Source organism: Centroberyx gerrardi, chromosome 21 (assembly GCF_048128805.1).
Source record: "Centroberyx gerrardi isolate f3 chromosome 21, fCenGer3.hap1.cur.20231027, whole genome shotgun sequence".
Lineage (NCBI taxonomy): Eukaryota > Metazoa > Chordata > Actinopteri > Beryciformes > Berycidae > Centroberyx > Centroberyx gerrardi.
Window position 1 is genome coordinate 1,617,572 of NC_136017.1, and position 12,912 is coordinate 1,630,483.

Below are 12,912 nucleotides of genomic sequence, written 5' to 3' on the forward strand. Positions count from 1 at the left end.
CTCACTTATACAAATTAGTCATTTGCATCTTGTTTCTGTTTTTTTTTATCATCATGTTTTATCAGTATTTTTATTTTGCACTTTGCTGGTGTGTTTTATTCCTGTGCAAATAAACTAACCTTAATTAAATAGGCCTAATATCCATAAAAATAGCTGAACTGTTGTAATTGTATTAACAAACAGCATTTCTCAGGATTAGGGAGGGAAATTACCACCAGCCAAATACTGGTGTATTGCTGGGTTGCTACACAGTTTCATATTTTTTCCGACCTTAATTTCTTGATTTGATTTGAAGATTGGTGTTTGGCATTCAGTATGTTTTATGTCAACAGTGGTTTTGCCCCCCACTAAGCATGCATATCACTCTTCATAGCAACAAATTGTGTCACAATATGTGAGATAATATTTGATCTAGTGTATAACCACAGAAAATGTGTAGTCATGTGTACATCGGGACAGTACAGCAATATTTTTTCCATACATTTCCGAACATTTTTGTGCAATTTCAAGACACGGAAATTACCAAATTCTTTTTCCATACATTTCCAAACTTGCCAGACTTGTGTAGAAACCCTGGTATTGGCTATAGCTGGCAAGTTTGAGTACTCAAGCAGCCACTTAGGAAGGTAAACCATTATTTTGCAGATTATTTCTGTCTGTTTAGCTGATACAATGGTTAAAGTGGCAGGTGAATGCTGGAATCAACCAGCCGCTGCAGCTTGTGGGTAAAAAAATCTTCTAATTTGTTATCAAAAAAAAAAAAAAAAAAAAAAAAAGCTGGCTACTAATCTTCTTAGCTCTCATTTTGAATTTCTCTCACTCGTAATTCCCTCTCTGTAATGTGGTCAGGGTGCTGTGGCTCTGACCCCTGCACTCCTTAATATCAGTTGATTATTAAAATGGCGATCTAAGAATTGCAGCTTATTCTACTGCCAATGTATTTCGCTCTGGGAAAAAGCATCAGATAGAAAGTGAAAGTGAGTTTCCCTCCTCTGAAGACTCACTGTGGTGAATTTGTGTGCAGGGATCTTTTCCTGGCCCTCTGCGATGGTGTAGAAGAGCAGGTCTTCCAGGCTGGGAAGGATGCCTGCCTTCCTTCTCCTGCAGGACAGAAAAAAAACGAAAAAAAAAAAACACAGCACACGGCAAAATGAGAAGAATAACTCCACACAGATCTGAGGCCAGATCTAATGGGAACATGGGGGAAACTGCAGCAGAGGGAGGAGAAAAAGCGTTTTGACTGCAAGGAGAAGCGGTGAGTAGTATTGTTACACTGTACTGGAAAACACTACCGTACAGTGGCCTTACTGCAGTGTGTTAACATGTGGAAATGTATTGTAAGTACACAATAATACTGTTTAAGGTGCTCCGTGTAACATTTTAACACCAATAAATAAAGTAGACATCGGACTAATTACTGTAAACAAACCAGAGCATCAGTGGTCAGCCTGTCAGCCTCTACCAGCCTCTACTCTGCATCCTCCATAGTTTCTCCACCTGGTGGATCTGGAGGGAAATCTGCTGGATCGCTTTACGGCACAAAACAGGAAGAGGTTCTGTTCTTCCAGAGCAAACGGAGCTAAAGCTGAAAGAGTTTCTGGCAGCAGATGGTGGAAGGAGGGAAAGGAAGATGGAGAAATCACTTCCGACATGTTGATCCTCTTCAGGGAGGGGGAGGGGGGGGGAGCAGGAAGCAACGGGGCTGATGGGAAATGTAGTCTTAATGTGGAGAAACACTAGAACTAACAATACTACTGGAGTGAGATAGAGGAGAACAATCGTTTGCACCATGTTCTCACTGGTTTACAGCACTTATACCAAGGTATTTAAATTAATTTGATAATATGATGCTTAAAAAAGCTAAATAAATGATACTTGCTTTGTTAACAATATTAGCGAGATTTATAAGTACTAAGAAAGTATCATTGTGTACTTTTCCACAGGTTAATACACTGGAATAAGGCCACTGTAGACTAAATTGTTATCGACTTTTGTTGGAATACCAGTCAGGAATGTGTTTCTCAAGGGGATTATGGTGTAAATAAGCACAGGATTCACTTTAGTTTTACACAGGGAATTGAACCCCTAACCCTGGCAGTGTTAGTGCCTTGCTCTACCTATTGAGTTACTCAGGGAATTGATAGTGCCTAGACCCCAAGAAGAATTTAGCATTGTGATTTACTTTTCAAGGTTAGTATTGTTGAAATCAAGGGACACTGGGTCAAGACAGCAGCAGCACATTGTAGAAAACAACTCATGATAAATAATACATACTGAGAAAAGTGACAGTTTTTTTTTTTACTTCCTCCAAGCTGTGTGCGAGGTTGCACTGTCGGTGCAATTCAGCCGTTTGAAAGCACAATCTGTAAACTGTAATGACTCGGCCTTATCTGTCACAGCTGGGACGTGGAGGCTTGCCAAAGCCCTGGGCACGTTGCCGCCATGTTATTCACTGGCCGGTATCCGGCTGGGAAACGACCACCAGCCACCCGTCGAATGCTGGTACATTTTCTATTGGGGCTGGTAAGTAACCGTGTGTTCACACTGCGAGCAACGAGCCATAGGAAGTCTGTTCATCTGCTACAGAGCTGATGTGATGTCAGCTGATGTCTGGACGCTCAACAAGCTTGTTGGCTGAGAAACGTTAGCCTAGGCTGAACATTTTGCGGTCATCGGCCGTCAACAGTGAACCAGATTTCCGTGCTTCCTTGTTTCCCTACCGATGTGATTCTGATTCATGAACAATACTTCAAAATTAACAAGAAGTTGATTCCAGCCATTCAAAGCTTCCCAGTTCTCTATAACTTTAACCTGTAAGACGACAGGAATAAACGTCTCAAAAACGTTGCTTAGAGAACAGTTGCGTCCATCATTGGGGTCGATGGTAATCTCTGAAGACATTTTATTGAGGTTTATCTGTTTATTTTTAATCAGTGAGACCAAATTAGTGCTTGCCAGCTATGTTAACTCATCAAAACAATATAACGTTTTGAAAGTCAATACCAAAGCAGCAAAAACGCTACACAGATGCAGTCAGAGCCTCAGGCCCCGCCCACAATCTGTCAGAATAGAGTGACACATCATCGACCAAGTTGCTTACAGTGTGAACAACAGTTAGTGAGTTTGACATTAACCAACTGTCATTTACTCTTATTCTACTGTAAACATCTAGCTGGCTGGTAAAACAGTAAAATGGCCTTCTGTAGACCTGCTAATGTGAATACATGAACATTTTGCACACTATGTATATAAGCTGTAAATTCACACATTTGCTTTCTTCATATTCCCATAATTTTACTTGTTAACTAAATCCTCATCATTCTTTTTTTCTCTGTACTTCATTTTCTTTTGTCTATTTTTTCTTTTTACTGTATTTTATACTTTCTTTTCTCCTCCTATCCTCTATTATCTCTTCCTTACATTTTAGGTATCCTTTCTTTCATTGTATTTTCCCACAGTTATATGCATGATTATAAATAAATCATGATGCATATATTTCTTTTGTTAGTATATTTTCATGTGGTAAATGTTTTCATTCATTCGTCTTTATCTCAGTGTGTTAAACGGCTGCTGTTGCCTCATAAAGTAGCAACACATTTTTTCCATACATGTCCTTTCATACATGTTCAATACCCCCATTTGCAATATTTGTATTTATATTCTACTTCGCTTTGCTGTATTCCCTTATTTTGCTGCTGCAATGACCCAACTTCCCTGTGGGAATCAATAAATAAGCTTCATCTTAATCTTATATTGAGAGTGACTTTCAGTGAATTTCAGGATCTACATCCAAGAAAGTGAGTTTCCCGGCCTGACTGGTATTCTAAGCAGCATTTCCAAATCCTTTCGCCTCTGACAGGAAAGTTAGTAGCGCGTTAGGAGGAAGACAGGCCGAGGTCGACCAGCTCACAGCAGGCTCTCTGCTATGATTCATATCAACACCAAATTGGATTTGTGCAAAGCTCTGGGTGCCCAGGCTCACGCTGTCCTGCAGTGCATCATGGGACACTGGCCTGGGCGCTAGGAGAGGATGTCAGAGTATTTTGAAGGTGAAGCTTTAGTAGGCAGGAGGCTCCTCTCAGCAGCCGACCAGAAATGACGCAGAGTTTGGACCTTCGGAGACGCAGTAGCAGAAATCTGTATCTAATATTTACTGCTGGCAGGGTTTCCTCTGGATTCATTCAGCAGTGGTGCGCTATCACAAGGAATTTACCACCACCGCAAGACTAAATTTTAATTACAGTACAATACTTATGAGCCAAATTTCCCACCAGAAAGGCCAATGGATCCTGGGGGTCTAAGAGAAAGCCAACAAGTTGTCAATGAAGTACATCAATAGGATTATAAATAATTTTTCCTTATGTGATTTTGCGTGAGTCCTTTTGAAAGCTGAGATATTGCAGAGCAAAAATTCAAAATATCTGTCAAGTGGCTTGTCCTTACTGGTGTTAAACAAAACAAAGTGTAGTCCTACTGTTCAGATTTAAGGCATTTATTATGATAAAAATATCAAAAGAAATCATTTTTAGCTCGGCAACCTGGACTAAAACCATAACTGTCTGGGCCCAAAACAGTGAACGGTATACAGTTCTTCCCAAGCACCACTGCTTCAGAAATCTACAGAGGAAACACTGGGCCAGCGCCTGCATCATGACTGGCATTTGCAGGTCATCATCCAATGAATTGCTTGGCTTTTAAGAAAGAAAGCATTTTATGCTGCGTTCCATTCAATGTTAGAAGTCAGAAATTCCCAGATCCAGGTCCAGTTCGTAAAAAAAAACCCAGGGAAGAAACACGGACGGACGCCTGTGAGATTTTCTTTGCCCAACATAAAATACTCTAATGCAACAGCTAATGTTATGTCAGTGATATTTAGCAACGTCAGCTAGCTTGTTAGCAACTGTAAGTGCAACTTTACATTTCAAATTTAGACGTTTTACAATTTACCACACAGGTGCTTTGATAGATTTGAGGTTGTGCAATGCTAAAAACTCAAACCTGAATGTATTTTGAGGATTTAAAAAATGTTAAAAGGTAAGTTGGTAAGTAGTTTCCTAATTGAAATTCAGACTTCAAGGGCCGATCCATTGCATTTTTCCTAGTTGGAAGTCGGGATTTCCGACTCTCTGACATCACTGGAACGCAGCATTAATACTGGGTTAAAAATAATTGTCATGAGATCTGGATTAGCATCTCATTGCGTCCTTATAAAACCCGATGGCTTTTTCATTGTGTGTTGGCGTGGTCCGTCTCTGACCTCATTAATGGAGAGCTGATGCCTGCTAGTGAGGAAGGAATACACATCAGAGTGTGTCTGTGTATGTGTGTGTGTGTGTGTGTGTGTGTGTGTGTGGTGATGGAGGGATGGAGGGATAGAAGGATGGAGGGATGGGAAGTGGAGAGGAGGGATTGAAGCGCAGCCGCTGGCAGGAAGTGAGGACATTTCAAGGGTTTGAAGAGCGGCTGGCAGCTGCACAGCTTTGCCCAGAAAACCACTACTTCTACCACAAAATGGAATAAAAAAAAATTTATAAAATAAATAAAATATACTTACAAATGCAAAGCAAGCGGATCAACAACAGGGAGAGAGTGTGCAAAGGGAATAATACTGAATTAGTAACAGTGACAGTGGCATTCACACTCAACATTATTATCATTTTAACAATAAGCAGAGGTGTAACACTGATAGACACACATATTGATACAGTATTAACATAACAATCAAAATTCACTTGGTAATTCAGATTATTCACTGAAGCAAGATGACAGTACAAGTCCTCATTAAATAGGCCTGTGTTTAAAAATACACACAAATATGGATACAGGCATTATTCAGCCGTCAGGACCACAAATTAACAATAAATTAATATAAACAAAAGAAATGAATGAATGAAATGCATAGGAGTTGTGAATGTCTCCAAAACCTGACACAAAAAACACATAATTTGATTAATAAAAGAAACATAATATGCACATTTTAACTCTGAATCAGCAGTAGTGCAAGACTGTCAAACAGTATAAGTTCAAAAATGAGTCTTAAATAGGCCTGTGTCTAAAAATAAACCCAAATGTTGATAATTATTATTCAGAGATTCTTCAAGAACATAACAGCAGGATAAAGACGGAAAACCTGTGATCTCTCATTAAATGAATGGGATTTGTGAAAATGACCAAAACAACTGCAAAACCACATCCCTGATTAATACAAGACATTCAAAAATGTACATCTCCGCTGATAATTGATTCCCACTTAATTTATTCGCCAGTGACACCCGCTCACCCTAAATAGCTCAAGGGAGAGTTACATCACTTCCTGTGGGTCGGTAAATGTCGGAGTTGGCAGTAAAACAAGATGGCGAACTGGTACGAAGCGTGAGACGGTGGAGCGGTGCGACGCTATAAGGGTTAGGGTTTGTTAATGAGGCCTGTTGTGTGGAAAACTACTCTGTCAGTGATGCCACCCGTGGGTGCAGCAACACCACCGGGTTAGAGGTGGACAGCCTCACATCTGGACCGGCCTACATCGTCTAATTAATTCTCAGTCTACCTCAACTGCTCTCGTTGCCTCTCTCACCCTCGCTCGCTCTCTCTCTCCCTCTCATTTTCCTGGTATTTTTTAAGGTCAATGATTCCCCACACAGAGAGCATTTGTCTGTAAGCTGCTACTCCAAAACACTATACATCCATTCTGATAGAGCTGCATGTAGAGGTTTTGCAATTTTATCACCAATCTGCTCCCAGCCAGCTGAGTCTCCATCATGGAGGAACACTGTAGAACTGTGTGTTAGTTAATAAAGTGTAAATCTGTATCAAGCAGCTAGAAGCAGAGAGCAGCTGAGTCAGCTTGTTGTGGTGTGGCTGTAGATCCATTCAGTAACGTTCTCAGTAAAAGTGAATAGTGTGATAAGGTGGATTTGGTTACTGTGACACAGTAAACTGTCTTGTCTTTAGCCCTAGTCTCTACTCCAAAACACTCTGAGTTGTAGCTTGAGAAGAGTCAGCTCAGTTAACCTGAACAAACTGTTAGCTAGCTAACTAGCCGGCAAACACACTGATGTTAATGTGAACACGCTAACGCTAGCCGCTACTAGATATGTTAGCTAGTGTGCTAATCAGATGTGTTAACAACAAGACAGTGATGTTGGCTGACCAGATACTATGGTTAGCTAGCTAACAAGCTGACATCATCTAAACACTAAATCAATCAGATGGATCAGTGATGAAATGATCAGTTCAGTCAGAAACAGACAGAAATTAACCGTCTGTTCAATTCTGTTGAGACGGACAAGTTGGCCAAGAGCTGTGGCTGTGGTCTTCCAATATGGCTGCTGAGTCGCCTGACAGCCCTCTATTGAAATTCTGTGCTTTTTAGGTTCTGACCAAATTACAACAGTAGAGGGCATTCAACATTATAGGTATACCTGGAAACGGGAACAATATTTAATAATACATAAGAGTATTAATAATGTATATAAAAATGAATAGCCTACCTACTGCTACTGAAACGGGCTGCAGTACCAGAGAAATCTGTTTTGTCGCTCTTCTCACAGCCAGTCTCTACCTGAGGAATATGGGAATGTAACCTCTGACCTCTAACCTTTAACCTCAGCAGCATCAGTGACACGTGCTACCCACCCACCCTTACAGGATGAAGACATTCAACCCACTGTAAGTTATGTCATTTCATTTCATTGACACGCTTCGAGACGTCGCCTGAGACGCTGGCGTTGACAAGGCGAGGTCTCAGCCTGGATAGAGTCGTTCTGTCTGCTGTGTTTATTCGACCCGATCGATGCGGCTCGTTCCGCCGCCTCGGAGACGTCACGACAAATTGGTTCGGGGCGGAGGCAGACATTAATCCCCGAGCGCTGAAAGGCGGCGCTGCAGAAATCAATCTGAGAGAGTGACTCATCTCCTCCTGGAGGCCTTGACAACCGCCGGGCAGCAAGCCAACACCGAGGCTTTGGTGCAAAAACTGGAAAAATATTGTAGGCGGGCTGAGCCGCCCTGCATTCCCAATATCTTTAACCGTTTACGAGCCGAGCGCGGCCTCAGGACCCTCCTAGCCAGTCTGAAGTCGAGGCTAAAGACTGAAGGTGGCCGGGCCATTCGCCGTCTGGCCTTTTATATCACTTGTTTTTACCCATTTTGTTCTTTTTGTACCGTTTTATTCTCCAGCAACCCCGTTTTTTTATTCATGACTGGCATTGTAGCCTGGTGGTTAAAGGGGCAGTAAGTACGTTTTTTTTTCATCCCGATAACACAAAATGACTACATCTGTGGGGGTTGATAGGGTTATTGATTAATACCAATGACTCATCGATTACTTGACCAGCTGCTGAGATTTCTGGCTTTCAAAACTCACTTTCCAGCCCAAACTCTGTTTCGGAACAGCCAGTTTTTTAACCTGCTTACTCATCGTTATACGCTCGGCATAAGAGTGTCGCCTAAATCTAAATGTTTTTTATCATCTGTACAGCCCTTTATAACTCTGTGTAAAAAGTCCAATTGAAATAAAGTTGACAGTTCCAAGAAGAGACAGACAGGAAAGACTGGGAGCGAGAGAGGGATGACAGGGCCGGGTTTGAACCCACGACGTTGCGTTTACATGGTACGTGCCTTAGACTGCTGAGCCACCAGGAAACGAAAAGCCACCAGCCACGCAGAAATAAAATTAATCATTTCTCATGGAATAATCTTTATTCTGGACATTTAACAGAATGAGCAGTGGCTTCCACCCCAGGGGAGAGAAGATGTTGGTAACAACCCGTCAGCTGAGCTAAGTGGCTGCTTACAGATGGCCGACAACTAAAGCAAATTGTCCGTGAAAGGAAACAAATGGGGCAACTTCGGCCTGTCGGGGCAATGAGGCATTTTATTACCATGGAATAATTTTGTGGGGAAGAAACGGGCCGTTTTGGTGGCTGGTAGCACAATGTGAACAGAAAGAAATAGGCTATATCATGTAGTAGGGATGCACAATTTATCATAGATAGTCGGATATCATGATAATCTTGTAATTTGGCGATATTGAAGTGTTTGTTATCTTTCCCGATGTTGTATATAAGCGTTTCCATTACACCTGACCAATCACAGCCTCTGAATGCTCAACGTGCATCATGTGACCAAAACCAAAGTTCAGATGGAGAAGCAGCAGAGAAACCTGACAGAGCATCTGTAGAAAAGAACGGGTCTGCCGACATTAGAGAGGGAAACCCTGAAAATCCTGTTTTGGTTCCTGACAGCGGATCATCGTCTGTCATCTGGAGACTCTTTGGTTTGAAACCAGATGACAAACAACTCCAGATTCTGGGTTTGTCTCAGGGTTGTAGCCTTCAGGTTATCTTATTCTTATTTTAATTTATTTATGAAGTAAAATATGGAACACTACACGTTAGGCACTTATATTTTCAGTTACATTTGTTGTTTTAGTTTTAAGAGTAAGACAGTAAGGATGAAAACAACACTTTCTATCTACTACTACACTGAGAAATACTGCACTGAAAAAGTGAAAATATACAGTATGTTGAGGTGCAAAAGTGCAATAAAATTATTTTGTTTCCTGAAACCAAGACAGATAATCAAGATAATCATTAATAATTGGGATCACATTATTTAGCTAAATAATCAAGAATTTTTGCTATAATGGTGCAGCCCTATCATGAAGCCTAGACTTTCTATGTGATGAACGTTAATGCATCACATTCACATATTTGTAAACCCACTTTGCAGACACTCCATCGTCATTAGAGATGTGCCTGGCATTTCAGTAACTCAAATAAGTAGTAACACTCAAATTAGATAATTATACAGTATATTTCCGTGTTTTGATGCCTTTTAGTAAAGCACTTTGGGAACTCTGCTTTTTGATAAACACAATATAAGTTTATTCTCATCATCATCCTAATTTCATTTGTCATATTTCCTTGTTTGTGAAAGGCAGAGGTAACAGAAAACATCGGTTAGCAGTAAAAAGCTTGATACAGTGTAGTAGTGAGGCTTTATCCTCTCCCACTGCTTTCCTACTGTTTGATAATGGTTACAGTGTTAGCGGGAGTTTGCATGACTCACACTGATACTGCAGTGAACAGGCAGCGGCACAGTGATCGTATATATAACTGGGTCAACAAAGCCAGTCCTTCAGTTTAGGTAGATGCTGAGGAAGGAAGGGGAGAACATCACTCACTTCTCCCCAAACTAGCTGGTCTAGGGATTCGAACCAGCAACCGTCACAAGCCACACGCCAAACTGTCACACTGCTGTTGTAACAGCAAGTAGGGCTGCACAATTAATCATGTATGATCTAGGGCTGTCAACTGCCCCTAAAAATTATATTTGAGTATGAACTGACTAAAAATGAGGCAAATTTGAGAGAAATTTACATAATAATTACATAATATTGACACATGAAATCCAGGCGCAATGAATAGACAAGTTTATTTACATTATGCGCTTTTCCATTATTGAATTTCTTGAAAGACTTGGTTTGGTGTTTTAAATTTGCAAAATGAAAGTAAATCACTGGGCGAGTGTGGACATTTACTGAGGGGAATCCAAATATCTTCCAAACATCTCTTCTTAAATTAGGAGGAGCAGGAATCTCCCAAAATGTTGACAACTGGCTACATAAGCACATAAGATAAATGCCTCAAATTATTTGTCATGCCATTGCAAAATTACAGGTAGCCTTTATGCAAACTAACATGATTATTTCCCTTGCATGTTAAACTGAAATGATGGACATCCCCCAAAAAAAGTGACATCATTTTGTTCCTATACTCATCGAAACTACAAATGGTGCAGCCCTAAGATCAAGCAAGAGCAAGCTTTCTGTCTGTTTGGCTTGACTGTGAGCGGAGCCCAGCAGGTTTTGAAGGATCTGGGTTGAAGGTGGCCTTCATCAGCATGCAGGCGGACTCCTTCAACACTGTTTGCAGAGGGAGAGGGGAGGCGGCAGCATCGCTAGATTTACATCTCATTAAAATCAAGACGCATCGCTACAGAATGGAGGCTTTCAGCTCCTGGGAAACAGATGCCCGGGTCTGTGGCAGCATGAAGGGCGGGTAAAATAATATCTATCAGTAATGAATTCAGCTTTTGTCAAAAATCGATTTTATGCTGGCAAAAGTCAGCAAAACACCTGTGAATACTTGGATTCTTACAACAAGGACTGAAGTTGTTTTCTAGTTTATAGCGATTTTTAGTGAGGAGATCAACTAACCAGATAGCACGAATAAATGTTACACAGAAAATAATGTATTCTAATGAAATGTGCATTAATTTAACAAAGAAATATATTGTAAGTATCATTTTAAAACAGTTATGCATGAACTGACATCTGTACTGAAAGATTTTCAACAGTGTCCAGCCTGGGCTTCATGATGGTTTCAATGGTACTTAAGTAGAGTCTTTGTGGATAACTGGCCAATCGTAGACGAGGTGACGTCACGTTTGATATGAGAAAATGTTTCAGGATGTAAAACATCAGCGGTAAACGTCAGGTTTTGGTGTCAGTCCCTCAGAATCAAAGAGCGAGGGCTTCTTTCTAGAGCCGCCATTTTGCACCAAGAGACGTTCAACAATCATACAGGGAGAAATCCATCGTAGAAGAGGAGAGAGACCAGTTTCTCCACCCACAGGAGCAGGAGAGAGACCAGAATGCACTGCAGCAGAGAGACAGGTTGGGGTTTGAGTAAGGGGCGAAAGGCATTCTGGGAAACGTAGGAAATCACTAACTGCAGTAGACGAGGCAGGTTGAGGGAAAGTGGGTTCACCAAAACAGTAAATTACAACACTTCAACACAAAATAACTCCTGGAGTGTATTGATCATCACAGATTGATGATAAATAACAGTGTAAGAGTTTCCAAGGGTGGAATTTTCTTTTAACTGTATATTGTGAAGCAGAACTTCACTGAAAAGTGCAGCATGATCAGCAAACCTTCCTTAGCTAAATAAAATCTAAAACAGGATCACTGTCTTAAATGCTTTCAGTGGTTTCTGTGGAGTAAGGGAGGCCTTATGAACCTGCGGTGATGATATAGTGAACTGGCCTTTAAACGGTCCTAACCTGCATATAATCTGTTACCAAGAGGACTCTCATCCTCACTACACTCTCAGCACTCACTAATTCCCCACGTTAAACAAGTACCTCTGCCAGAGATACTCAGTTACAGCCTTATCTGCCCGCCTAACAGGACAGCAAATACCGCCTGACAGGGACAGTAAACCCTCCTGTTGTGTTACAGCCAAATCTGACCGATTTACAGCTTTTTCCTGTCGTAAATATGTTTTTTTTCCCTCATGATCCTCCACACGAGGTTTCAGAACCCAAAAACAATTTTTTCACAACTTTTAGTGAAGGGTGTTTTACTGCTTTTAGCTAGTGGAACCATCCCACCTTTCTCTTCTGTAATGGGTTCTATCTTTTAATTTTTTTTAAAAATTTTGATTATGCTTTATTGTTATTTTATTTTTAGATTTCCCCCACTCACTGTTTCAAATTATTTTAGAACTTTTAATGTCAATTATTATTTTATGTGAGCATTTTATGTAAAGCGCATTGCATTAGAATCCAAATGCACAAAATGTGCAAAAAGAGAGTGTAAATTATGAAAAGAAGTGTATATTTTTTGATAATGATTACAAATGAAGTTGGTTAAAAGGTGTAACACAGCATGAGGAGGGAATCTAATGTTTTATGGTTGCTAATAAAGAGTTTTAAAGGCTGATAAAGGGCGAAGCACCATAAGTGGGACCATGGCGTTGATAAAACACAACAGTTAAATGTCCACACTCAAAGCCTATGTTATTCTCTTTTACCACCATCCTCATGTTAAGAAAGGGAACAGCTGGGAACGAGAGAAAAGATGCAATCGCGACTGACCTTCACTAGTCATTGAGCTGAGGTTTG

General features: G+C 40.7%; 1 protein-coding gene across 2 annotated transcripts in view; it reads right to left on the bottom strand.

Moving 5' to 3' along the window:
* Positions 1-12,912, bottom strand: part of glsa (glutaminase a) — a 40,106-nt gene that overhangs the window by 25,459 nt on the left and 1,735 nt on the right. For both annotated transcript variants that reach the window (XR_013507588.1, XM_071922994.2), the window contains exon 2: positions 1,005-1,101. Coding sequence is in view for 1 of the 2 variants with exons in the window: in XM_071922994.2 (XP_071779095.1) it covers positions 1,005-1,101 (97 nt within the window). In the remaining variant the exon portion in view is untranslated. The remainder of the gene's footprint in view (positions 1-1,004; positions 1,102-12,912) is intronic.